This window comes from Electrona antarctica (assembly GCF_951216825.1).
Source record: "Electrona antarctica genome assembly, chromosome: 17".
Lineage (NCBI taxonomy): Eukaryota > Metazoa > Chordata > Actinopteri > Myctophiformes > Myctophidae > Electrona > Electrona antarctica.
The window spans coordinates 42,649,462-42,675,218 of NC_136798.1; the positions used below are offsets into that span (position 1 = coordinate 42,649,462).

General features: G+C 45.7%; 1 protein-coding gene across 1 annotated transcript in view; it reads left to right on the forward strand.

Moving 5' to 3' along the window:
- Positions 1–25,757, forward strand: part of nmbr (neuromedin B receptor) — a gene marked incomplete at both ends in the record, with an annotated part of 202,131 nt that overhangs the window by 87,197 nt on the left and 89,177 nt on the right. Inside the window, 2 exons of the mRNA XM_079526455.1 lie at positions 10,955–11,096; positions 18,675–18,881. Of these exons, the coding sequence (XP_079382581.1) occupies positions 10,955–11,096; positions 18,675–18,881 (349 nt within the window). The remainder of the gene's footprint in view (positions 1–10,954; positions 11,097–18,674; positions 18,882–25,757) is intronic.

The window sequence follows — 25,757 nt, forward strand, 5'->3', positions numbered from 1 at the left end:
CGCCCTTGAAATATATAATCCTTGGTTTCTGTTGTGTTTGAACAATAATAGCAATTCAAAACAGTTGTCCTCAAAACCACACCTCCAGTCGCTGTCATAAGAACGGGAGGTGCGCTCATGATCACGGCAGCAGAGCCTATTTGTGCACGGCTGCACACGCACCTGCAGTCCATCAAGTATAATTTATGCTTCGTCCCGCGATGGTGTCGCCCACGCAGACCTCTACGCTCACAACAGTCGCATCTGTGATGCGATGTGAGCTTGTATATCAGCTGTTCTCTGTGCACAATACTGTTGGGCTTTGAAGTATAAATGTCTCCTAGGGTGCATCTCACTAGCCAACTCACAAGAGGAGGTTGAATGGACTGAAACCAGCGCTCCCCAAAACAACAGGTTTGGAGATCTGTTGGGAATTGATTACATGAAACAGTCCCCCGTGCGCCCAGTCCAAATGTTTGTAAACAAATAATTGGTCTATAGACAGTCTAAGTCCAAAATGTATTCTGACCCCTCTGCGAAAAGGCCTGACCCCTTATCCATCCTTTATACATTATGGATATAATTAGTGTGGACTTAAGACTGTTATTCGTCTATAGTACTACGAGGTGCCTTTCACTCACTGTGTGTACACTGTACAGTATGTGTGTAGCCTACTATTTCCAGTGCATACTATAGTATTTGCAAGAGACACCCCTGGCAGAGCCAGTCATTTAAGTTCAGTGTCCAAACATGTCCGAGGTTTCTTTGGCAACATCCCTGAAACAGTTTTGTGCAAAGATTCCTTCGAGATGCAGCGTATTCTTTTTTTAATTTTTTTTAATTTTTTGTCATCTTATTTCGATCGCTAGCTGATGTTGCTACCGCAACAACACTCTGGGACACAAACACACAATGGCCGCGGCCATTTTGAAGATGCGCGCGCATCCACTTGCATTGTCCGCCCTGTCTTCAGAGGCCTGTATCTCGGAAGGGACATTGAGGGGGCAGATTTGGCCCAGACAAGCGTCTGCCGCAACAACACTCTGGGACACAAACACACAATGGCCGCGGCCATTTTGAAGACGCGCACGCATCCACTTGCATTGTCCGCCCTGTCTTCAGAGGCCTGTATCTCGGAAGGGACATTGAGGGGGCAGATTTGGCCCAGACAAGCGTTTTCAATGGCCTGTAGCAGGCGCTGTGATACTCGCGGTCCACTTTTTCCACCGCCGAATGAGACAACAACAACCAGTGATGGCAACACACACGGAATCTTTTTCATAGTAACATGCGATTACGGATATTTGGTTATTCAAAGTAAGTGTTACGCGCGATAAAACCTTGGCCGTACCTTATCGAGGGATTAATTAATGCTGGCGGGTAAAGTATTTTAAGAGCGTCTGCTAAATGCCTACATTGTACGTTGTAATTGTCTGGTATGGGTCAGTGGTGTCTGCGACACGTCGTACTGTGTGCTTGGTGTTTTAAGCAATATGTTATGCTTTAGCTGTTGTAAAACCGCAGATCTACAAGCTCATAGCGCGCCACCGAGTGGCGCGCTACGAGCTTGTAGGTCTGCTATTTTTGGAAAATCGTATAATATATATTCTTTCAGAGTGAACATTTTTAACTCAAATCTTTGCTTCTGGGAAGGTCCATGGAACAACATATTTTCAAATGGGGGTTGGCGGCCAATTACATAATAATAATCTTTGGGGTTCTTGACATGAAATATTGAGCTCCACTGATATAGAAAACTGATTTTTTTAAATTTCGACGTCATGCCTAAATGGGTTAGTGAACTCGTTTGATCGGGGAAGTCTATTAGACAAATATTAGGCAAATATTGAATACAAAACTGCAATGCAAAAATACACCAAACAGTGTACTAGACGGGGTTCTCAACCCGTGGGTCGCGACCCCTCGAGGGGTCGCCAAATTATTTTGGGGGTCCCCAAATTATTAAAAAAAAAAAAAAAAAAAGAAATCTCTTTTTTTTTTTTTTACCAACTGAATGGCTGTAAAGTGGAAATGAAGAGTTTACATATAGTACACATAGTACATGCATACACCTTCCCTAATGATTATGGTTTCAGTATTTATTTATGGTGTATTGTCTCTACTATTAAGGTTATTGTAGCAGTCAATTTATATTGGGGGTCGGGAGGGGGCGGGGGTCCCAAGACATTGCCAAAGCATTTCCGGGGGTCCCCGGCCAAAAACGTTGAGAACCCCTGTACTAGCCTACAAGTATGTGATTCATATAGACTTGAGTTTCAAAGGTTGCGTTCAAGGCATCACGCTGGCCCATGTTCTTCATGTTAAGTACTTTCCACAAGGTTGCGTCACTCAGTATAGCGAAACACCAGGCCTTGAAGTTGAAGAAATATATATGATATGCACATAATTTATGTCTAAAACATTACATCGCGTCCGTTGGGACTAGGTGTAGTCGGCGATTGAAACTGCTTACACCCTTCTTTTAATTCATCAAATTCTTGTAATGTGAGATCAACATAGCCTCGATCGCGTGGTCAGACTACAAATCTGCCGGTGCATTTGTTTTTAATATATATATATATATATATATATATATACTGTATACATACTGTATATATACTGTAATGTTTGGACATTGATTGATTCCACTAAAACAAGCTCCCCCCCCCCCCCCCCCCTGCAGCGCCACAACTAACATATGAAACAGCGAGAAAGGACAGTGTTATCGGTCATCATTCCTTTTACGCTTTCCATAACTAATTAAGCTAGCACACCTGGACCTAAACCCGCTAAATAATATACAGGATAATAATTGTTAATATCCCTTGATTGTGATATATAAACCCTAAATATCTTTGCCAAAAACATAGCTCACAGCAGACAATCACCAATAAAAAGTAACGTGTGTGGGTGTTCATGCGGAATGGTTATTGTGAAAAATACACTGGTGAAAAGAGGGGTAACAAAAATAGCTTCAGTTCAAACGGAAGACGTTACACTGCATCACTTTGAATGTCTTTAGATCATATCATAGATTGAGTATTCACCCTGCGTGCGTGCGTGCGTGCGTGCGTGCGTGCGTGCGTGTGCAAGTTCACGCGTGTTGACAGGTAGTGAATGATTTATGACGTCCGTGACAGGTTGACAGACCATAACTGAATTATGACCGGGGGGCATAACACCGCCAACTTCTCCCTCTTTCTTGTTCCTCAGAAGACAGACCCCCTGCTGTGACTCACCCCCCCCCCACCCTCACTTTCACTCTCACATACTGTAGTTCAGTGGTTCCCAAACTGTTTCACGTCAAGGACCCCCAAATTGACACTAATTAGCCCGCGGACCCCCCCCCCCCCCCCCCCCCCCATTTGAAAAGACATGCCAGGGACCCCCCCATGAGCGATAAGATTTTTTCGACATTAATTCTCAACATTTCAAGGACCCCCAGTTTGACATGCATTAGTCTACGGACCCCCCATTTAACCCATTCAGGCCTGACGTCGAAATTAAAACATTTTTTTTTCTAAATCATGACAATTTTCGGAAAGATTTGAGGCACATTTTAACGATTTTTCAAAAATAGCAGACCTACAAGTTCATAGCGCGCTATGAGCTTGTAGATCTGCTATTTTTCAATAGCTAAATTATAACATAATGTTTAAAACGCTAACGCTAACGTGACATGGATGCGTTCCAGGTCTCAATGGATTAATGCCATTTCTATCTCTGAGACCCCAATTTATATTGTAAAATCAATGTTAATTTTACTCCTGAGAGTTACAGACCCACTTTGGGAACCAACCACTGCTGTAGTTAACTTCTTTGGAGTTTCAAAACGGACCCAGGCGTTTTAAATGACGTCGTTTGAAATTTGTGCCGCGTGGTGGTGTTCGCTCCGAACCACAGTTTCAGTTTCATTAATCCATTGCTGTGTAGGAAATAAGGAACGGATTGTTAATACTATAACGCCATCTATAGCCTAATCGGGAAACATGTGGGTGATAATTCCGTGTATCAAATATGATTTTATTCCAAGGCAATCAAACGCAACGGCTTGGAATCAAAACAATGGAATGTGTCGGACATCACATTAATCCATTCTGGGCGGGAACCCCTTTTGGTGTTTTAAGCATTGTGTTACACTTTAGCTATTGAAAAATAGCAGATCTACAAGCTCATAGCGCGGCACCGAGTGCCACGCTATGAACTTGTAGGTCTGCTATTTTGGAAAAATCATGAAAATGTGACTCAAATCTTTGCTTCTGGGGAGGTCCCTGGAACAACAAATTTTCAGATGGCGGCCGGCGGCCAAATTCATATATTTTTGGGTGTCCTTGACATGAAAATGTTTGAGAACCAGTACCACTGATATAGAAACATGAGGTTTTTCAGAAAACTGATTTAGAAAGCATTTGTAGAATCGTTCCCAAGTCAAAATGGGTCAGAGAGTCTACACTTAAAGGACACCGACACTGAATGAAGTGACTGTGAACGTGATAGTAGTTAAATCAGCAGTTTTGCCAGTGAAGCTTACCAAAGACAAATGAAGTGTTGTGTTGTTCGCTATAACCACACCAGGCCATTCAGTTTAATTAATCCATCTGTAACACAAGCAATTGGCATGATTAGAAAAAAAATCTCTGTAAACAGCCAGGCGCGGATTGATTAACAACGGAATTCACTGGAGTTTAAGCCCCAGGGCCTGCAGCCTGTACTGTATATGCAGGGCCCTGTGTGTGCGAGAGACTATTTAAAAAAGGTACAACTGTTGCTTCCGTCGAAACGGTATTCATAGGTCACCGATTCCAATGTATCGCAACACAGGAAACCCCCAGCTCGTGTTTTTGATCGTCTGTTTCTTAACCACTCGGTGGGAGGAGGCTCGGAAATAGCAGATCCTCCACACGTCCAAATCAGTGGCCTTGTGGTTGAGTGTCCGCCCTGGGACTGGGAGGCTGGGGTTCAATCCCCAGTCGGGTCATACCAAAGACTCTAAAAAATGGGACCCAGTGCCTCCCTGCTTGACACTCAGCATCAAGGGTTGGATTGGGGGTAAGTCCCTGCGACATACTAGCGTCATGTCCAGGAGGTGTACTTGTACATCAAGCTGCCTCACGCTACAGAAACAGGAGATAGGCTCCTGACCTATGGGCCTCATGGCTCGGCAAGGCTATTTACTTACTTACCACACGTCCAAAACTCAACTGCCTCCAAAACTATGGAATGCACTTCCTATTACAATCAGAACTGCAGCTGGCTAAAATACTGACAATTTCGTCAACAAATGAAAACTACACTAAAATGTTAGGAAGGGACTAGTGGACAAGAGATCCAGAATAAGTCATTTTACACTTGGTTGCATGCTGAAAATAGCAGATCTACAAGCTCACAACGCGTCGCGCTGTGACGCGTTGTGAGCTTGTAGATCAGCTATTAAATCAGCTTGTAAATCAGCCATTGCGACACCATCAAGGTCTGCTAAAAGACATTTTTATGAAGTTTTATTCCAAAGTGACTATGACTAAACTAAAATCTGAATTTGCTGCCAAAAACAACACTGGCCATGGCCCTCGGGAAGGGGTTGATTTGGCACTGGCCAAACAGATTTGGCAACAGTCAGCAATGAGTGGTTGATAACAATGTGTATCAAATATGATTTCATTCCAAGGCAATCAAACGCTATGCAGTTTGGATAGTAAATGTGGGACTGCCTCTCCTCCGTGGGCAGAGGGAGGGAGAGAGTGTTTGATTGCACGTCGTGGAGATATAGCGCATGGCGCAGCCCCTGATTGGTTTGATTAATGTAACGCCCAAATCACACCTGTGTAGCTCAGGGACAAGGCTATAGAGCGTTGCAGTCCCGCACCCTTTCATGACGACGCCAGGCCCAGGAAATGATTCCCAATGCATTTTTCCTCATAGACATTTCAAAAAGTATTTATTTAAAGACGGTTAGGCCGCGGACAAAGCCTACTCTAGTCGTGACAACTCATGACAACAAACACAATATTTTGGACCAAACAAATAATTACAAAGAAGAAAAACAACAAAACAAAGTGTTGTAACCTGCGTTTTTTTTCTTCTTTCTAATTATTTGTTCGGCCCAAAAATGGGTGTTTGTTGTCATGATTTGTCACGACAAGAGTTGGCTTTGTACGACGCTTAAAAGGCCTTTAAATAAATACTTTTTGAAATGTCTATGAGGAAAATTAACGGGGAATCATTTCCTGGGCCCTGGTAGGGGGCGGGACTCTATACCGCCGCATGATAACGGCCAACACACAAAGCTTCATGCTTAGATATTGATAACGGCCAACACACAAAGCTTCATGCTTAGATATTGATAACGGCCAACGCACAAAGCTTCATGCTTAGATATTGATAATGGCCAACGCACAAAGCTTCATGCTTAGATATTGATAACGGCCAACGCACAAAGCTTCATGCTTAGATATTGATAATGGCCAACGCACAAAGCTTCATGCTTAGATATTGGGTATTATTTATATAGGGTAGCACGACTGCAGGATAGGGCTCTATGTGTAAACATGGCTGCATTAACACTCTCTCTCTCTCTCTCTCAGGTATAAAGCCATAGTGAACCTCTCTCTCTCTCTCAGGTATAAAGCCATAGTGAACCTCTCTCTCTCTCTCTCTCTCTCTCTCTCTCTCAGGTATAAAGCCATAGTGAACCTCTCTCTCTCTCTCTCTCTCTCTCTCTCTCTCTCTCTCTCTCTCTCTCAGGTATAAAGCCATAGTGAACCTCTCTCTCTCTCTCTCTCTCAGGTATAAAGCCATAGTGAACCTCTCTCTCTCTCTCTCAGGTATAAAGCCATAGTGAACCTCTCTCTCTCTCTCTCTCTCAGGTATAAAGCCATAGTGAACCTCTCTCTCTCTCAGGTAAAAGCCATAGTGAACCTCTCTCTCTCTCTCTCTCTCTCTCTCTCTCTCTCTCTCTCTCAGGTATAAAGCAATAGTGAACCTCTCTCTCTCTCTCTCTCTCTCTCTCTCTCTCTCTCTCTCTCTCTCTCTCTCTCTCTCTCAGATATAAAGTCATAGTGAACCTCTCAAGATTGAGATTCAAGATTGCTTTATTTGTCATTCTTTCCAACTGCAGCAGCAGAAAAAAAACGAAATTACATTTCTCCTAGTTAAGAGACAGCACAGGCTCATACAATAATAAATATATCAAGTGCAAGACAATACTGAATATAAATAAGTCCTAAAAAACTACAGGAGTCCTTAAAAAAGATAAATAGAATAAGAAAAACATTTAAAAACTGAACATAGAGTTCATGTCATCAGTTCATGGCCTATCTGCCAGGGATACTAGAGTTCAAGAGTCTGATTGCTCCGCATCCTTTCCGTCCTGGCACTGATGCTCCTGTACCGTTTCCCAGATGGCATAAGGGAGATCAGGCTGTGAGAGGGGTGGGTGGCATCCTCAATGATGCCAGTTGCTCTCCTCATGCACCTCTGCTTGTACATGTCTGCCAGGGAGGGCAGCGAGGCACCGATGATCCTACTAGCTGTTCTCACCGTCCTGTCCAGCTGTTTTCTCTCCTCAGCTGTGCTGTTTCCATACCAGGAGGTAAAACAGTAGGTGAGAATGCTCTCAATGGTGCCTCTATAGAACATGGTCAGGGCTGGGACAGGCAGGTCGACTCTCTTCAGCTGACGGAGGGGGTAGAGACGCTGCTGGGCCCTTTTAATGATGGCAGTGGTGTTGCTGCTCGGGGCCAGGTCGTCCGTTAGCAGCACTCCCAAGAATGTAGTGCTTGCTACCCTCTCTACGGCTGAGCCATCGATGGTCATAGGCTGGTGTTGTGGTTCTCGTCCTGAAGTCGACAATCATTTCCTTGGTCTTTTTGGTGTTGAGGGAAAGATTGTGCGCCTTGCACCAAGCTGCCAACTGTTCGACCTCCTCTCTGTAGGCAGCTTCATCCCCCTTGGTTATGAGGCCGACCACGGTGGTGTCATCAGCAAACTTTATTATATGGTTGCTTCTGAACCTGGCCCTGCAGTCATGTGTAAGCAGAGTGAACAATAGGGGACTCAGTACACATCCCTGAGGAGATCCTGTGTTCACTTCAATGGCCTTGGATACTTTGTTGCCTACTCTGACTGTTTGCCTCCGCTGTGTCAGGAAATCCAGGATCCAGTTACAGGTACCCGTGTCCACCTTCAACACCCTCAGCTTCTCCACCAGCTGCTGTGGTATGATAGTGTTGAAGGCGGAGCTGAAGTCTAAAAAAAGGATCCTGGCATAGGTGTCTGCCTTTTCCAGATGTGACAGAGTGAGGTGGAGCATGGTGGAAATAGCATCCTCTGTAGACCGGTTTGGTCTATAAGCGAACTGGTATGGGTCCAGGTCGGCGCTGAGGCCTCCTTTAATGCGTTCAATGACCAGCCTCTCGAAGCATTTCATGGCGACTGGGGTAAGGGCCACAGGGCGGTAGTCGTTCATGCAGCCTGGGCTGGGTTTTTTGGGCACAGGTATAATGGTGGCGCTCTTCCAACAGGCAGGCACTCTGGCTTGACTGAGAGAGATGTTGAAAATGTCAGTAAAACATCTTTGAACTGCTCTGCACAAAATGTCAGTAAAAACATCTTTTAACTGCTCTGCACAGTCTTTCAGCACCCGGCCTGGTATGTTGTCTGGTCCAGTAGCCTTTCGTGGGTTAATGCTGGAAAAGGCCCTCTTAACCTCAGTGGTGGATAGCTGGGGTACCTGGTCTGTGGGTGAGGGTGGAAATCTCTGCACCTCCCTGTCATTTGTGGCCTCGAACCGTGTGTAAAAGGCATTGAGGTTGTCAGGAAGGGATGGATCGGTTGGGGCTGGCTGCAAAGCAGGCTTGTAGCCCGTTACTGTGTGAAATCCCTGCCACAGTTGCCGAGTGTCCTTGTTGTCATTAAATAGACTTGCCATCCTTTTCCCATACATTCCTTTTGCCTCTTTTATGCCTCTGCCCAGGTCGTTCCTTGCCTTCCTATAGGCCACTGGATCGCCAGATCTAAAGGCAACATCCCTGGCCCTCAATAGTAGGCGTGTCTTCTTGGTCAGCCATGGTTTTTGGCTAGCGCGTACTTGTATCGTCTTCGTTACAGTCACATCGTCTATGCATTTGGTTACATAACCCGTCACAGCCTCTGTGTATTCCTGTAAATCTGTGACCCCCTCACATGTCGCTGCCTCTTAAAACACATGCCATAGTGCAGGGGTTCTCAACCTTTTTGGCCGGGGACCCCCGAAAATGCTTTGGCAACGTCTCGGGACCCCCGCCCCGCCCCCTCCCGACCCCCAATATAAATTGACTGCTACAATAACCTTAATAATAGAGACAATACACCATAAATAAATACTGAAACCATAATCATTAGGGAAGGTGTATGCATGTACTATGTGTACTATATGTACATTCTTCATTTCCACTTTACAGCCATTCAGTTGCAAAAAAAAAAAAAAACTTTTTTTTCTTTTTCTTTTTTGAAAATAGTTTGGGGACCCCCCAAAATAATTTGGCGACCCACGGGTTGAGAACCCCTGCCATAGTGTACAGTCAAAGCACCCATGCAATGTTTCTGTAGCCCCCCGTGGCCATATTCTGATCTCCTTCATGACTGGGCGTTCCTAACCTGACTCCGCCAGATGGGGCAGCAGAGAGTAAACTGGGTTCCCCCCCTCCTGCTCCCATCTGGGAACTCTCAGGCAGACTTGATGCCCGGCCACAAAACGGTCTGGCCAATCAGCAGCAGCTATCCCGCCTCTAGCTGCTGCTGATTGGCCAGGCCGTTTTGTGGCCGTGCATCAAGTCTGCCTGAGAGTTCCCAGATGGGAGCAGGAGGGGGGACTCTCTGCTGCCCCATCTGGCGGAGTCAGGTTAGGGCGTTCCTGCCTCACCTTTGGTTTATAGGTGGGCGTCAGCATCACAGTCAAGTGGTCAGAACCTCCAATATGTGGTAGGCTACGTGCTCTATATGCTTTTTTAATATTTGTGTACACTTTCCCCCCTTGTTGCACATTTAACATGTTGATAGAACTTAGGTAGGACAGATTTCAAATTTGCCTGGTTGAAATCTCCCCCCACCAGATGAAAAGCATCAGGATGAGCCAGTTGTAACTCACTGATGGCACTGTAGAACTTGCTCATGGCATCCTTTACATTCGCGCTGGGTGGGACATAAACAGCAACAATGAAAGCAGCTGTCAGTTCTCGCGGCATGTCAAAGGGACGGCATTTTAAAATCATGTATTCCACATTTCCATCGCAGAATGATGATATTAGCGTGACGTCACGACACCAGGAGTTGTTGGTATACACGGCCACGCCTCCTCCCGTCACTTTTCCCGAAGTAGCAGCTGATCTGTCCGCTCTGTAAAGTGTCAGCCCAGTCTGCTCGATTGCAGCGTCTGTGATGTTGTCCTTCAGAAACGTCTCTGTGAAAATGAAGACGCAACAGTCTCTCATTTCCCGATGAGATGCTCTCCACAGACTGATGTCATCCATTTTGCTTTTCAAAGCACAGACGTTCGCCAACACAACAGTCGGGATTGACGGTTTGGTAGGGTTAGCCTTTAGCCTGACGTTTGCTCCTCCTCGCTTCCCCCTCTTCCGTGCGCTGTCACACCGCTTGCTTGTCCTCACTGTGCCTGCAGACGGAGCCGTGGTCTCGGCGCGGCTCGCAGTGCACAGCAGACCCAGTGCGGTCAGCTGCTCCTTTGGAACAATCGGTTGGTGGTTACCACACTGATTCCTTATATCTAATAAAAGCTGCCGACTATATCTGGACTTGGCCTGTTTATAAACTTTGTATGTCAAGCTGTCTGATACCCTATTTTTGGTCTGTCTGTCTCTGTGAGGAGTGGCTGCAGCAAGCGTCGGTCGCGCCGCCATGTTTCTCTGTCTCTCAGGTATAAAGCCATAGTGAACCTCTCTCTCTCTCTCTCTCTCTCTCTCTCTCTCTCTCTGTCTCTCAGGTATAAAGCCATAGTGAACCCCATGGACATCCAGACGTCCAGTGCAGTGTGTTGGACGTGTCTGAAGGCCGTGTCCATCTGGCTGCTGTCCGTCCTCCTGGCTGTCCCCGAGGCCATCTTCTCACAGGTGGTCTCCATGCAGGTATATATATACACACATTTTGATTAGAGTTTTAGTCTCTTGAATAGTTTTCATTTAGTTTCAGTCACATTTGAGTCACCCGGAATGTCTTAGTGTTAGTCTAGTGTGTGTGAGTCTAGTGTGTGTGAGTCTAGTGTGAGTCTAGTGTGTGTGAGTCTAGTGTGAGTCTAGTGTGAGTGAGTCTAGTGTGAGTCTAGTGTGAGTGAGTCTAGTGTGTGTGAGTCTAGTGTGAGTCTAGTGTGAGTGAGTCTAGTGTGAGTCTAGTGTGAGTGAGTCTAGTGTGAGTCTAGTGTGAGTGAGTCTAGTGTGAGTGAGTCTAGTGTGAGTCTAGTGTGAGTGAGTCTAGTGTGAGTCTAGTGTGTGTGAGTCTAGTGTGAGTCTAGTGTGAGTGAGTCTAGTGTGAGTCTAGTGTGAGTGAGTCTAGTGTGTGTGAGTCTAGTGTGAGTCTAGTGTGAGTGAGTCTAGTGTGAGTCTAGTGTGAGTGAGTCTAGTGTGAGTCTAGTGTGTGTGAGTCTAGTGTGAGTCTAGTGTGAGTGAGTCTAGTGTGAGTGAGTCTAGTGTGAGTCTAGTGTGTGTGAGTCTAGTGTGTGTGAGTCTAGTGTGAGTCTAGTGTGTGTGAGTCTAGTGTGAGTATAGTGTGTGAGTCTAGTGTGAGTCTAGTGTGTGTGAGTCTAGTGTGAGTCTAGTGTGTGTGAGTCTAGTGTGTGTGAGTCTAGTGTGAGTCTAGTGTGTGTGAGTCTAGTGTGAGTATAGTGTGTGAGTCTAGTGTGAGTCTAGTGTGTGTGAGTCTAGTGTGAGTCTAGTGTGTGTGAGTCTAGTGTGTGTGAGTCTAGTGTGAGTCTAGTGTGTGTGAGTCTAGTGTGAGTATAGTGTGTGTGAGTCTAGTGTGAGTCTAGTGTGTGTGAGTCTAGTGTGAGTCTAGTGTGTGTGAGTCTAGTGTGAGTATAGTGTGTGTGAGTCTAGTTGACTAAATAACATACGATTTTAGTCGACTAAATCTACAGTTGATTTAGTCGGCTGCCTTGATGCCGTCGTAATGAGCGTTTTTACACTTGCTGAAAATAGCCGATCTACAAGCTCACAACGCGGCGCACAGCGACGCGCTGTGAGCTGGTCGATCGGCTATTTTCAGCATGCAACCAAGTGTAAAATGACTTATACTGGATCTCTTGTCCACTATAGTCCTTTCCTTTGCTTCTAGTTTTTATTTGTTGATCAAAATTGTCAGTATATTTACTCTGTTTTTTGTCATCGTAGCTTAGTTTTCGTCAGTGAAAAAAGGTAGTCGATGAACATTTTTCGTCTTAGTTTTAGTCGACGAAATCAACACTGGTGTACACCACACATGTAACATGTGTAACAATAATTGAACTCTTGAGAGTGTAAAATGAAAGGTTTCATTTTACGCTCTAGAGAGTTAAAGATCTATATATCAACTCTCCATCGTTTCGCTGGGGACCACCTAGAACCTCCTCAAGGACCACTGGTGGTCCCCGGACCACTGGTTGAAAACCCCTGGTTTACACAAACACAATTGACCTATAGCTAAGCCCCTCCCCAAACTGCAAAGGTCCAATCACAGCTAAGCATAACATGGGTTAGACAATTAAACCTCTCTACCAACAGTTTTTCTATATGATAAAACATTGTTTTAAAATAGTAATGTCACGCACATATTTTTCCAGTGCATATGGCAGGCCTTGTTGACGGATTTGGAAGAGATTTTGAAGGTCTGGTTAAAAAAATGAACCAGTATTTAATGTATAAAATCCATGATATTTACATTGGAATGAATGAGCCCGGCTGGGAAGTGTCCAAGTGGGAGTGTCTAAGTGGGAGAGGGCGGGGCTTAGCTAAAGGTGAATTGCCCCGGGTTCGGGGCAGGGTGACTTCGCTGTAAGAATTGCTAGAGATTTTCAAAAATAGCAGATCTACAAGCTCATAGCACGGCACAAAGTGACGTGCTATAGAGCGTCGCAGTCCCGCCTCCTACCAGGGACCAGGAAATGAATTCCCCGTTCATCTTCCTCATAGACATTTCAAAAAGTATTTATTTAAAGACCTTTTAAGCCTTGTACAAAGCCGACTCGAGTTGTGACAAATCATGACAACAAACACAATTTCTTCGGGCCCAACAAATAATTAGAAAGAATAAGAAAACGGCAGGTTACAACACTTTTTGTTGTTGTTTTTCTTCTTTGTAATTATTTGTTCGGCCCAAAATGTTTGTTGTCATGATTTGTCACAACTCGAGCTGGCTTCATACGAAGCAAGGACCACATACAACATCTTAAATAAAATCTGGAAAGCAAAAGACATATCACGCAAAACCAAACTGCAAATCTTCAACTCAAATGTCAAATCCACCCTACTCTACAGTTCAGAAACCTGGAAAATAACTACTAACATACTCAACAAAATACAAACATTCTTCAACCGCTGCCTCCGACGCCTACTAGGAATCTACTGGCCCAACACCATATCCAATGCCAACCTGTGGGACCTCACTAGACAAGACACTATAGAAGCACAGATCAGGAGGAGGAAATGGACATGGATAGGACACACACTGCGAAGACATAACAAATCAATAACAAATCATTCACTAACATGGAACCCGCAGAGGAGGAAGAGAGGAAGGCCTAGAGCCACCTGGAGAAGAACCACAGAACAGGAGATGAAGCTGCAAGGGCTGTCATGGCAACAACTGGAGCGGAGGGCACAAGACCCAAGGGGATGGAGGAGAATCATCAATGGCCTATGTTCCTCAGGGAATTTAAAGGCCTAAGTAAGTAAGTAAGTATGAGGAAAATGAACGGGGAATAATTTCCTGGTCCCTGCAGGGGCGGGACTGCAACGCTCTATATGAGGTATTTTTGAACAGACAAATTATACAATAATGGTTAAAATAAGTGGTTAAAATAAAGATAAAAATCACACCCGTGTGAACTGAGCGGTGCAACTATACTGTACTGTGCTGTATATGTACTCTGTACTGTACGGTACAGTTTTATTAGTTAGTTATACCTTTATTGTTATAGTTACTGTATAGAGCGCCGAAGTCCTGACGTCACTCTCTCATCCCCTGGTTCAGCCTGGTTCACAGAAGTCCTTTCTCTATGGGGTCATCTTTTTTTTTTTTTTTTGTATTCCACATCTTTGCAGTGACACATTGCATAATACATACATAGATGGTACATATATAGATTTACCAGTAGGTGCGTTTCATTGTCATTGCATGTTTGTGGATTTTTCTCTTTAAAAAAAGAAAAGAAACCCCACCAGTATTCCCCCTACTCCCAAGTACCCCCCCCCCCCCCCTCCTTCCACCCATAGAAAGAAGAGTAGCCGATAGAGGGAAAAAGAGAAGAAGAATTAAAAAAAGAGGAAAAGAGAGAGACAAGGGAAAGACAGGGTGAAAACAGCATGTTGACTCAGCCTCAGATGGCATAATGCTCCTTGTGAATTGTGACAATGATAGAACAAAGTATGCACCCTCGGGTGAATTATACACTTATCTAGTCCAATGAGATCAAAGTGAGAGATGAGAGGCTGCCGATGTTTATAAAAGTTTTCAACAGAGCCGCGGACAGCAAATCTTTTCTAGTTTCAGAAATGACATTAGGTCCTGTAACCAGGATGTGTTTGAGGGAGGTAGATGGTTTTTCCATAGCAGTAGTATACGGCGGCGAGCGATTAAAGAGGCAAATGAGACTATATTTTTTTGTCTATTGTTCAGTCTGGCTCCCTCTTCAGGGACACCGAAAATAGCAATGCAAGGTGACGGATCCACATTCATTCCTAGAATTTCAGAGATAACACTAAAGAAATGTCTCCAGTAGTCCACCAGGCTTGGGCATGACCAAAACATATGAGTCAAATCTGCTGGTGCCTGAGAGCATCTATCGCAGGTGTCGGAAAGATCTGGATATATTCTCGATAGTCTGGCTTTGCTATAATGTATCCTGTGAAGTACTTTGAATTGTATGAGACCAAGTCTCGCACACAGGAAGAGGTTGAGTTAATTGTACTTAAAATGGGGTCATCTTAAAATCGTTTCATATAAGCATTGTGGTCCAAAAAAATAAACAAAGTGTCTCTGCAAAATTGTCGGGGAGGTGTCTCTGTATCGTTTACGACCGTCTGTTTCTAGCGAAAATGTAACTAATTCAGCAGCAGTAACAATAGCGTTTTCTCACAGTCAGTTGATTCTTCATATCCATATGAGTGTAACGGCCGGGGTGACATTTTTCGAACACAGTTCTTATATGAGGCGATCCTCCTATGGGGATTACAATGCAAATAAAAAGTACATGAATCCGTGGACTTGCACCCTATAGACACACATAGGGACACACAAAGCCAGTCATTGGAGTGGTGTGCGCCGCTCAAAAATGCTTTCCTTCCACGCGCTACGTCCAACTAGGGACACCCTGTCAGGTGTAAAGGAGCAACTTGGACACTCATGCATGAAGGAAGCATGAGTTCAAGTCCGTTGCTCTCCCCAGGTTGGCGGAGGGTGGGTGTGTAGAGCCCAGGATCACATTAGATAATTGAATGCCACAGACGAAAAACAGTCTAAGTCCACACTATTGATCCATAATGTATAAATGATAGATAAGGGTTCAGGACAACGAGGCCTTTTCGTGGAGGGGTCAGAATGAAATTTCGTCTGTGGTACACGTGAAAAATGGGTTACAAAATCGTGGGATAAAAAAATGAAGAGAAAAAAAAATGCTTTCCCGGTTTTAATGGGTTGAATGAACACTCTGGATTAGCAGCGTATAGTCCCCTGCCCTCTCCCTCCCTCTCTCCCTCTCTCTCCCTCTCCCTCTCTCTCCCTCTCCCTCTCTCTCCCTCTCCCTCTCCCCCCCCCCCTCTCTCTCTCTCTCATATGGATTTTACGGTGTTCCCTGCCCTCTCTCTCTCTCTCCCTGTGTCTTATCTCTCTCCGTTATCTCTCTCCCTCTCTCTGTCCATTCCATTGATTATCTTCCTCCCTCCATTGCCTCCGTTGTATCCATGCCAGTGCATTATGTTTTCATTCCACATGGGGCGTGCAAGAGGGAGGGGGGGGGGGGGGGGGGGGGGGGGTGGAGAGCTTAAAAAAATAATAATAATAAGCCAATCCCGGCCCTGCGGCAGCCATAAACTTTAATACAGTCAAATTATGAAGCGATGTGCTTCCATATTGGTCTGGTTCCAGAATGTGTGTTATGACTCGGGGACGTACTGTAGTATACTATAGTGCGCCGCCATGTTTGTTTGGTCCAACTCTCCAACCGCTCTTTACCCACGTGTTTCTTTGTCACTGCCGGCGACCCCGGATACCTTGCATTAGGGCATTAAGCAACTAGTAAATCCACTAGTCCACCTTGTTGGTACTAGTTGACTAGTTTTTTTCCCCCCAGTTTTGTAGGCCTCAAGATCAGGTAGATTATAGTTATAGTCACCATGTACACCTCAGTTTTTCAATGTACAAATATTTATTTCCAAAAAAATAAAGTTTATTTTTTTAATTTATTTTATTTTTTTACATAATAGGTAGTTAAACAACTACTCGACTAGTAAACTAGGCAACTAGTCAACTAGTAAAAATGACTAGAAGTGAATGCCCTACCTTGCATGTCCCAAAACCCTTTCTTTCCGGGAAACGGAGGAGAAAAACACACACACACACACACACACACACACACACACACACACACACACACACACACACACACACACACACACACACATGTTTCTGACAGCCCACAGCCCAGTAACATCTCTCTTCGGGTTAAATTGCGTCTCTCGATCCTCTCCTCAACCTCCTCTAATCTCCTCTCCTAAGCTGAACCCCTTGCAGAAATAGACGTTTTTAAAGAGGGAATAATAATGAATAATAACTTGTGCGAGATTAAAAGCTTTCTGGCCGCTCTGTGAAGGGTCTCATTAGCTTGTCCATTGATTGCTAATAAGCAATTCGATTGGCTCTCCACAGAGATCTTTCGGTGCCGACTCAGTGCACGCACGCACGCACGCACGCAAACACACAAACACACAAATAAACTATAATCATCCTATAATCAGTTATATGGCTGAGGTCCAGTCACGACGTGATTCACGCCCCATCCTGTCATTGGCTGAGGTCCAGTCACGACGTGATTCACGCCCCGTCCTGTCATTGGCTGAGGTCTAGTCACGTGATTCACGCCCCATCCTGTCATTGGCTGAGGTCCAGTCACGTGATTCACGCCCCATCCTGTCATTGGCTGAGGTCCAGTCACGTGATTCACGCCCCATCCTGTCATTGGCTGAGGTCCAGTCACGTGATTCACGCCCCATCCTGTCATTGGCTGAGGTCCAGTCACGTGATTCACGCCCCGTCCTGTCATTGGCTGAGGTCCAGTCACGTGATTCACGCCCCATCCTGTCATTGGCTGAGGTCCAGTCACGTGATTCACGCCCCATCCTGTCATTGGTTGAGGTCCAGTCACGTGATTCACGCCCCGTCCTGTCATTGGCTGAGGTCCAGTCACGTGATTCACGCCCCATCCTGTCATTGGCTGAGGTCCAGTCACGTGATTCACGCCCCATCCTGTCATTGGCTGAGGTCCAGTCACGACGTGATTCACGCCCCATCCTGTCATTGGCTGAGGTCCAGTCACGTGATTCACGCCCGTCCTGTCATTGGCTGAGGTCCAGTCACGATGTGATTCACGCCCCATCCTGTCATTGGCTGAGGTCCAGTCACGACGTGATTCACGCCCCGTCCTGTCATTGGCCGAGGTCTAGTCACGTGATTCACGCCCCATCCTGTCATTGGCTGAGGTCCAGTCACGTGATTCACGCCCCATCCTGTCATTGGCTGAGGTCCAGTCACGTGATTCACGCCCCATCCTGTCATTGGCTGAGGTCCAGTCACGTGATTCACGCCCCATCCTGTCATTACTCTTGGCACCAATGTGGAAGCTTGCCCAGTGGTTCCCAAACTTTTTCATGTCAAGGACCCCCAAATTGACACTAATTAGCCCCCATTTGAAGATATATGAGAGAAGATTTCTACTGTCACAATCCGTGGTCCCTAGTGGTCCTTGTTCCTAGTTTTGGTTAATGTTTTCTTTCTTGTGTGCTTTTATTGTGTAGTATTGTTTCCTGTATGCCTTGTTACTGTTTTCCTGCCTTGTCTCACCACCTGTGATTATTAGTTTTCTCCACCTGTGTTCTGTTAGTCTCTTAGCCAATCCCTTGGCTCACCGTGACATCTACGGCTCTAGCAGTGATTCTCAACCCGTTTAATTTCAAAACGTTTTTTTTGTGTTTTTTAAGATTTTTCTTTTTACGTTTTTTTTTAAGTTAAGTTTTTTTAAGTTAAGTTTTTTTAAGTTAAGTTTTGTTTGTTTGTGTGTGTGTGTTTGTGTGTGTTTTGTGTGTGATACAGCTGTGCCCTCTGGTGGCGGGCCGGTGGTGTTACAGCGTGACACACAGACAGTTTAGGGCCATCTTCTATAGTTAGTGCTCACTGCGTTCGCAAAAATGTGCTGCCAAAAACAACACTCTCCCTCCCTTCCCTTCCCACCGTTGCCCATGCAGGTTCACAGCAACGTGACCTTTGTGAACTGCGTGCCGTACCCTCTGTCCAACGAGATGCACCCGCGGATCCACTCGGTGCTCATCTTCCTGGTGTACTTCCTGGTGCCGCTGGCCATCATCTCCGTCTACTACTACCACATCGCGCGCACGCTCAACCGCAGCGCCCACGACATGCCGGGGGAGATCAGCGAGCACACCAAGAGACAGGTATTTAGAAAATACCACACACACACACACACACACACACACACCAGCCACCTTTCTATTACCATTTAGACCTGTGGTGACACCAGATTCTAGAAAATGTCTTCTAAATCCTGCCGTATAGGGACTTTCTCATCTTATTTACAGGCTGTTCAGCTGTACAACCAAGAGGTCTCTTTTCTACAAGAACACTAAATACATACAAGGGCTTTCACTTCTAGTGATTTGTACTAGTTGACTAGTTGCCCAGTTTACTAGTCGACTATAGTTGTTTAACTACCTATTATGTAAAAAAGAAGGAAGAAAAAAATTGTTTTATTTATTTATTTATTTATTTAATAATATCTGTACATTGGTGACTATAATCTAGCATTCTAGCTGATCTTGAGGCCTACAAAAACGGGAGAAAAAATAATGCTTTTTCCCCCCTTTTTCTCATCAACTAGTCAACTCGTACCAACGAGGTCAACTAGTGGATTTACTAGTCGACTAGTTGAATGCCCTGCCCTACTGAGTTAGTGCCGGTGTAGCCTGGAACTCACCTATGCTTTTTATGGCATAGGCAGCTCCCGGCAGGATCCGCCGGGAGAAACTATGCGCAGCTGCGCGACATGAGACTAATTACTTAGAGCGACACAGAGAGAGAGGAGTGTGTGTGTGTACACGTGTGCGTGTGTGTGTCAATTTAACAAAGGTGCAGACGATCAGAAATCAGCAGAGAGTGAGAGATGTTTGCGCTACTCTATGCCGAATTGAAGTGGACTCGGACCCAGACTTTTTTTTTCTCCCTGGAAAAAAAAACGTCTGGGTTTCCGAGGCTAGTGCCGGTGTGTACTGTATATATGTGCTGCTCTTGATACTGCAGCAGACCCTTGCCCTTCCGTGGGCATTGTGAGAGGTTGAACAGTCTGTGACTTGGGTGGTGTTTGTCCTTGATGATGATGCGCTGTATCAAGGCATACACAGTGCTGCCTTGATCCCGCCTCTAGCTGCCGCTGATTGGCCAGGCCGTTTTGTGGCCGGGGCATCAAGTCTGCCTGAGAGTTCCCAGATGGGAGCAGGAGGGGGGGAACCCAGTGTACTCTCTGCTGCCCCATCTGGCGGAGTCAGGTTAGATGCGCTGGGCTTTGGCTACGCACCACTTTCACACCACTTTTCGCTGTATAGGCCGGTCATTTCTCGGGGCAGTGCAGTTCCCATACCAGGCCGTGAAACATTGCCTGATAGGATATACCTTGTAGTACAACCTGAGGATGCGGTGTCCTACTCCAAACGTATTCAGGCGCCGTGAGACATACCACGTCGACATACCACGTCGACATACCACGTCGCGCTGACAACTTTTTCACTGACTCACTCACATATATATAAGCCGGGAAGAATCAACAAACTTGCAAAATGTCATCAATGTATGCAAAAAGGAAAAGAATCAAGGCGTGAATCGCTCACTCAACTAATAGCCATACAGAATGAACAGACTAAAATAACTAATACAAATTCTATAACAAATAACTAAGAAAATGAATGAATGAACGAACGAACGAACGAACGAACGAACGAACGAACGAATGAATTAATGAATTAATGAATGAACGAACAAACGAATGAAACGAAACAATGCCATACACCAGGGGTCCTCAACTAGAAATGCTGAAGGTCCACTAATCATTTTTGAAAAAGACTAAGGTCCGGTCACATGCCACGCAGCGCGGGCCACGCAGCGGTCAGCGGATAGCGGGGCTCTATATTCTTTAGTACAGTCACACCAAGGCAAGCTTATACAAATCGGATCCCCTCCCAACCAACCAATACTGGGGTGCAGAGTATGGAAATAAAATAATTTGCCCAGGGTCCACAGAGAGGTGGTCCGTGGGACCGGACCGCGGTCCGCCTAATGAGGACCCCTGCCATACACCTTGTTGAAACTAGGCCTGAACATCCAGCTGATTCTAGCATTATAAGGTGTGCACTGCAGCATGATGCACAGAGAATATTGAAGGCATAATATCCAGATGGGGCTTCTTCTCCGTAATAAAAATCCTCACAGGTCGGGTCAAGTACAGTACAGCACAACATCATTTATGTACTCGATACTCGCAGGTTGTGTTTGGCTCAACGCCAAGCATCATTGAACCGTGTCCCTGCGGACTGTGTGGACCTGCACTAGTAATAATAAAATAATACAGATAATGAAACTAATGAATTAAGCAATATTACACGAGAGGGTGTGGTTTAACGTGATTATTGCCACGACAGTGATGCGGTCAGGAACGAGACGTAGTCGGCAGCGGTGGCCGAACGGATTGCGGAGCGGTCTTGATACCGGAAGGTCGCCAGTTCGAATCAGCGGTCCGACACGTTAAAATTACCACCGCTGAAGTGCCCTTGAACAAGGCATTGAACCACTACGATGAAATGTTCTATGAGCAGGCCTGGCTGGAAACAAGTTCTTGAGCTTAGCCCAGATACCCTGGGTAAATATAGTAATCATTTCATTTCATTTCATTTCAAGCATCACTGAAGTGTAATATTGCAATTATACAACAGTTACCCTTAAAACTAAGAAAACCGCTGAAAAAACATATTTTTTGAATGACAGATGTAGTCACTGGGACCACAAATGTCCCAAGAAACTAGCTAGCATAGCCACCGAGTTTGCTGCGCTCTGGGAAAACAGAGCAGCTGAATTCTTTGTTTTGATTAGGTGTGGAGTGGTGCTCGTTTGGCTGTTTCAACCAATCAGATTGCTTCCTCGAAACGACCTGTTGTATAATGTAAGTTGATAAATGCCCGAGGCATGATCAGACTGAGTGGCCACCTATAGGGCCCCATACATGTCTGCCCGCAAGCACATTTAAATAATTACATTTTACTGCATGCTTATCCCACTACCAGAATCAGAACTGGGTCGACAGTAAGCTACGGCCCGAGCTTACCAGCACTCCAGTTGCCTCCCAACTCGCAACAGACTACTCGTCAGCACTCTGCCTTGGGTATATAGGCTTATTACCCCGCACTCAATGTCTTTACATATTGTACAGTTAAGACTTTGAGGGCTTTATATTAATATATGACATACCGAGGCTGCCGGGATTGTTTAATTACCTTTGGAGCATACGCCAAAGTATTTACGCCTTTGATCCATGAAAATCCGCTTGAAAACACAAAAAAAGCCGACAAAAAAGCCACTTCCGCGATCTGGGTCATAGACAAAGAGCATTGGACTCAGTTTCCCAGAAGTCCTTGCAAGCCGGCGGTTGGTTGATTTCCGGTTACGTCGTCATAACGCGTCCGCCTCGTCACCAGGTCCGTGACAAATCCACTATTTCTTTTAAATGATTACAAAATTACGAATTAAACACATAAAACAAATAGCGGGTTTAGCGTATTCCACAGGGGGAAGACAATGGATGAAATAGCGTGGAACGCGGGTTATATAAAGCCCAATATTCAGGCACATTTCAGCCACCTATTTTGACCATTAGGACCACTTCATGCAACGTCATCAAACAGCGACGCGCACCCACCCGTCACGTCCTTCAACAGGCCACAGCTTTCTGTGTTACACCTTTTTTTATTCGTGGCGCTAGAGTCGAGTCTTCTAGTCTTACTAATACCAATGTATAATGTATCTAAAGTCCATGATAATGACCTTGTAAATACATGGAGTGATCCGGTGCAATAGTCATGCACTGTGGAGGTTTGCTTCCCTGAACCGTCCGTGTTCATGCACATACAGTTGGAGGCCATCGATATTGTCCTTTTCTTTTTGCTGAGGTTTGCGTGATCTGCGCAAAACCCCTTTTGGTGTTTTAAACATTATGTTATAATTTAGCTATTGAAAAATAGCAGATCTACAAGCTCATAGCGCGCCACCGAGTGGCGCGCTACGAGCTTGTAGGTCTGCTATTTTTGAAAAATCGTGAACATATTTATTTCAGAAAACTGGAGGATTTAGAAGGATTTTTTTAAATGTTGAGGTCAGGCCGAAATGGGTCAAATGATAAGGGACAATATCGGTGGCACCCAACTGTAAATCGACAATCTCAACCTGATCCGCCAACCTGCAAACTAGGGATGTCCCGCTATACATTTTTTCGTTCCCGATCCAATCCCGATACCACAATTTATGTATTAGCCTACCGATACCAAAAACCCATACCAGAGAATAATATTTATAATAAAATAAAAATGAATTCATTATTAGCACACTCCTCACTCAAATGTGCACTTGCAGTTTGGGCAACTCGAAAGCAAACTCCACATGCCCCAACATTTTATTTAACTTAGTGTCAACCCCTTAACCCTGTGTCAGACTCAGATCGGTGGTTAGACTGGCATATTCGCCGATACCGATATGAACCGATATGTCCAAAAAGGGCCGATACCGATACAGTATCGGGACATCTCTACTGCAAACCTAAAACATTGAAATGAAATGTGAAGAATGAAAACAGACCCAGAACATTCACAGCAGAGCACACCAAAGCTTTACCACTGCCATCCAACTCAAAACAGCTTATTCATCTTGGACCATCAGACTGAAAAGTGTGAGCTAAAGATGACACTCCAACTGTAATCCCCCAGTGGTGCAGACAGCAATGGGGGGGGATCATAGACATAGAAAGGCAAATGCAGGACTTTAAAGGCGTAGTGAAATGAAAAATACGTTTTTCACACTTTTAGACCATCTCCGTGGTCATCATATGGGCATACCTAACAATGGTCCAATGGATGCCAAAAAAATTGAAAAATTCTAATTTTTGTGTGTTTTTATATCAAAAGTCCATACAAATATATTTTGTATTACTTCCTGAAAACGAAAACGTGCTGCGTGATGAAGTGTCGAGGCCCACATCGATAAAAGCCAATAAAAATGAAGCTCACCCGTTTAATTCCCCATATCTCCACATCCGTCCAAACAGGCACAGCAACACAGCTGCTACTGATTACAGAAATCCTCCGTTTTTATTCCCATTCAAGATAACATCCAGAGAGTGTATTACTCGGTTTCAACTTAATCATCACGCTAAAATATGTATCTGAAAACATTATAGGGTAGAAATAAGCCACATAACAGTAAACTGGTACAGCTGGCCGTCTATCTGAATTGAACAAACACACAGCATGCGCTGGTATAGCATAGCTACCGACCCTAGCTACCGTCCCATCGCCTGAAGGGATGCGACGCTCTGATTGGTTCAGAAACTTCAGACTGGTGTTTCAACTTGAAACCGTTTGAAACTTCAAAATAAAATGTCGGGAGCCACGTGTGAATCTTAACCGGCCACGCATGTTGGTCGGGAGCCACGTGTGAGTCTTAACCGGCCACGCATGTTGGTCGGGAGCCACGGGTGAGTCTTAACCGGCCACGTATGTCGGTCGGGAGCCACGTGTGAATCTTAACCGGCCACACATGTTGGTCGGGAGCCACGTGTGAGTCTTAACCGGCCACGCATGTTGGTCGGGAGCCACGGGAGCCCAAAATGGGTTAAGCCCAAACCACACCAAATGGTCGAGACAGGACGAGACGGTTTCAGCATTCGTCCCAGTGGTGTGATACGTCCCGTTGCACGTCGACCCAAGTGATTCAACTGGTTCAATTCAATGGCCCCAAACCAAACCACACCAATCGCCAATGCATCTACTCGCAACCGTTTGGTTGCGAGGCGTTACAAGGTGTATACATGTGTCTTAACCAGCCACGCATGTGGGAGCCACCGTCGGCTGAGTCTTAACCAGCAATGCATGAGGGAGCCAACGTCAGGCTGAGTCTTAACCAGCCACGCATGTGGGAGCCACCGTCGGGCTGAGTCTTAACCAGCAATGCATGAGGGAGCCACCGTCGGGCTGAGTCTTAACCAGCAATGCATGTGGGAGCCACCGTCGGGCTGAGTCTTAACCAGCCACGCATGTGGGAGCCACCGTCGGGCTGAGTCTTAACCAGCCACGCATGTCGGAGCCACCGTCGGGCTGAGTCTTAACCAGCCACGCATGTGGGAGCCACCGTCGGCTGAGTCTTAACCAGCAATGCATGTGGGAGCCACCGTCGGGCTGAGTCTTAACCAGCCACGCATGTGGGAGCCACCGTCGGGCTGAGTCTTAACCAGCAATGCATGTGGGAGCCACCGTCGGCTGAGTCTTAACCAGCAATGCATGTGGGAGCCACCGTCGGCTGAGTCTTAACCAGCCACGCATGTGGGAGCCACCGTCGGGCTGAGTCTTAACCAGCCACGCATGTGGGAGCCACCGTCGGGCTGAGTCTTAACCAGCAATGCATGAGGGAGCCACCGTCGGGCTGAGTCTTAACCAGCAATGCATGTGGGAGCCACCGTCGGGCTGAGTCTTAACCAGCAATGCATGTGGGAGCCACCGTCGGGCTGAGTCTTAACCAGCAATGCATGTGGGAGCCACCGTCGGGCTGAGTCTTAACCAGCAATGCATGTGGGAGCCACCGTCGGGCTGAGTCTTAACCAGCCACGCATGTCGGACCACTGATATGCCGGACCAACGTATGCCACCCCCCATCAGTTGTGATGTCATTTTTTGCCAGACAAGTCTATGGACTTTATTATTAGTTTAGGGCAGTAAATGACAACGTAAGATGTCGTCTGGCTGATATAAATACTGCCCTCGCTGCACCCCGGCCCTCACTTCACACGAGTGTGATTTTACATACATAAAAAGTATCGTAAAAAAATGTATTTGTATTTGCCTATAGAGCGTTGCAGTCCCGCCCCCTACCTACCAGGGCCCAGGAAATTATTCCCTGTTCATTTTCCTCAAAGACATTTCCAAAAGTCTTTATTTAAAGACCTTTTGTAGGCGAGTAAATGTATGAAAAAAAGCACCTTACCCTAAAAAAATTGTAACAAAAGG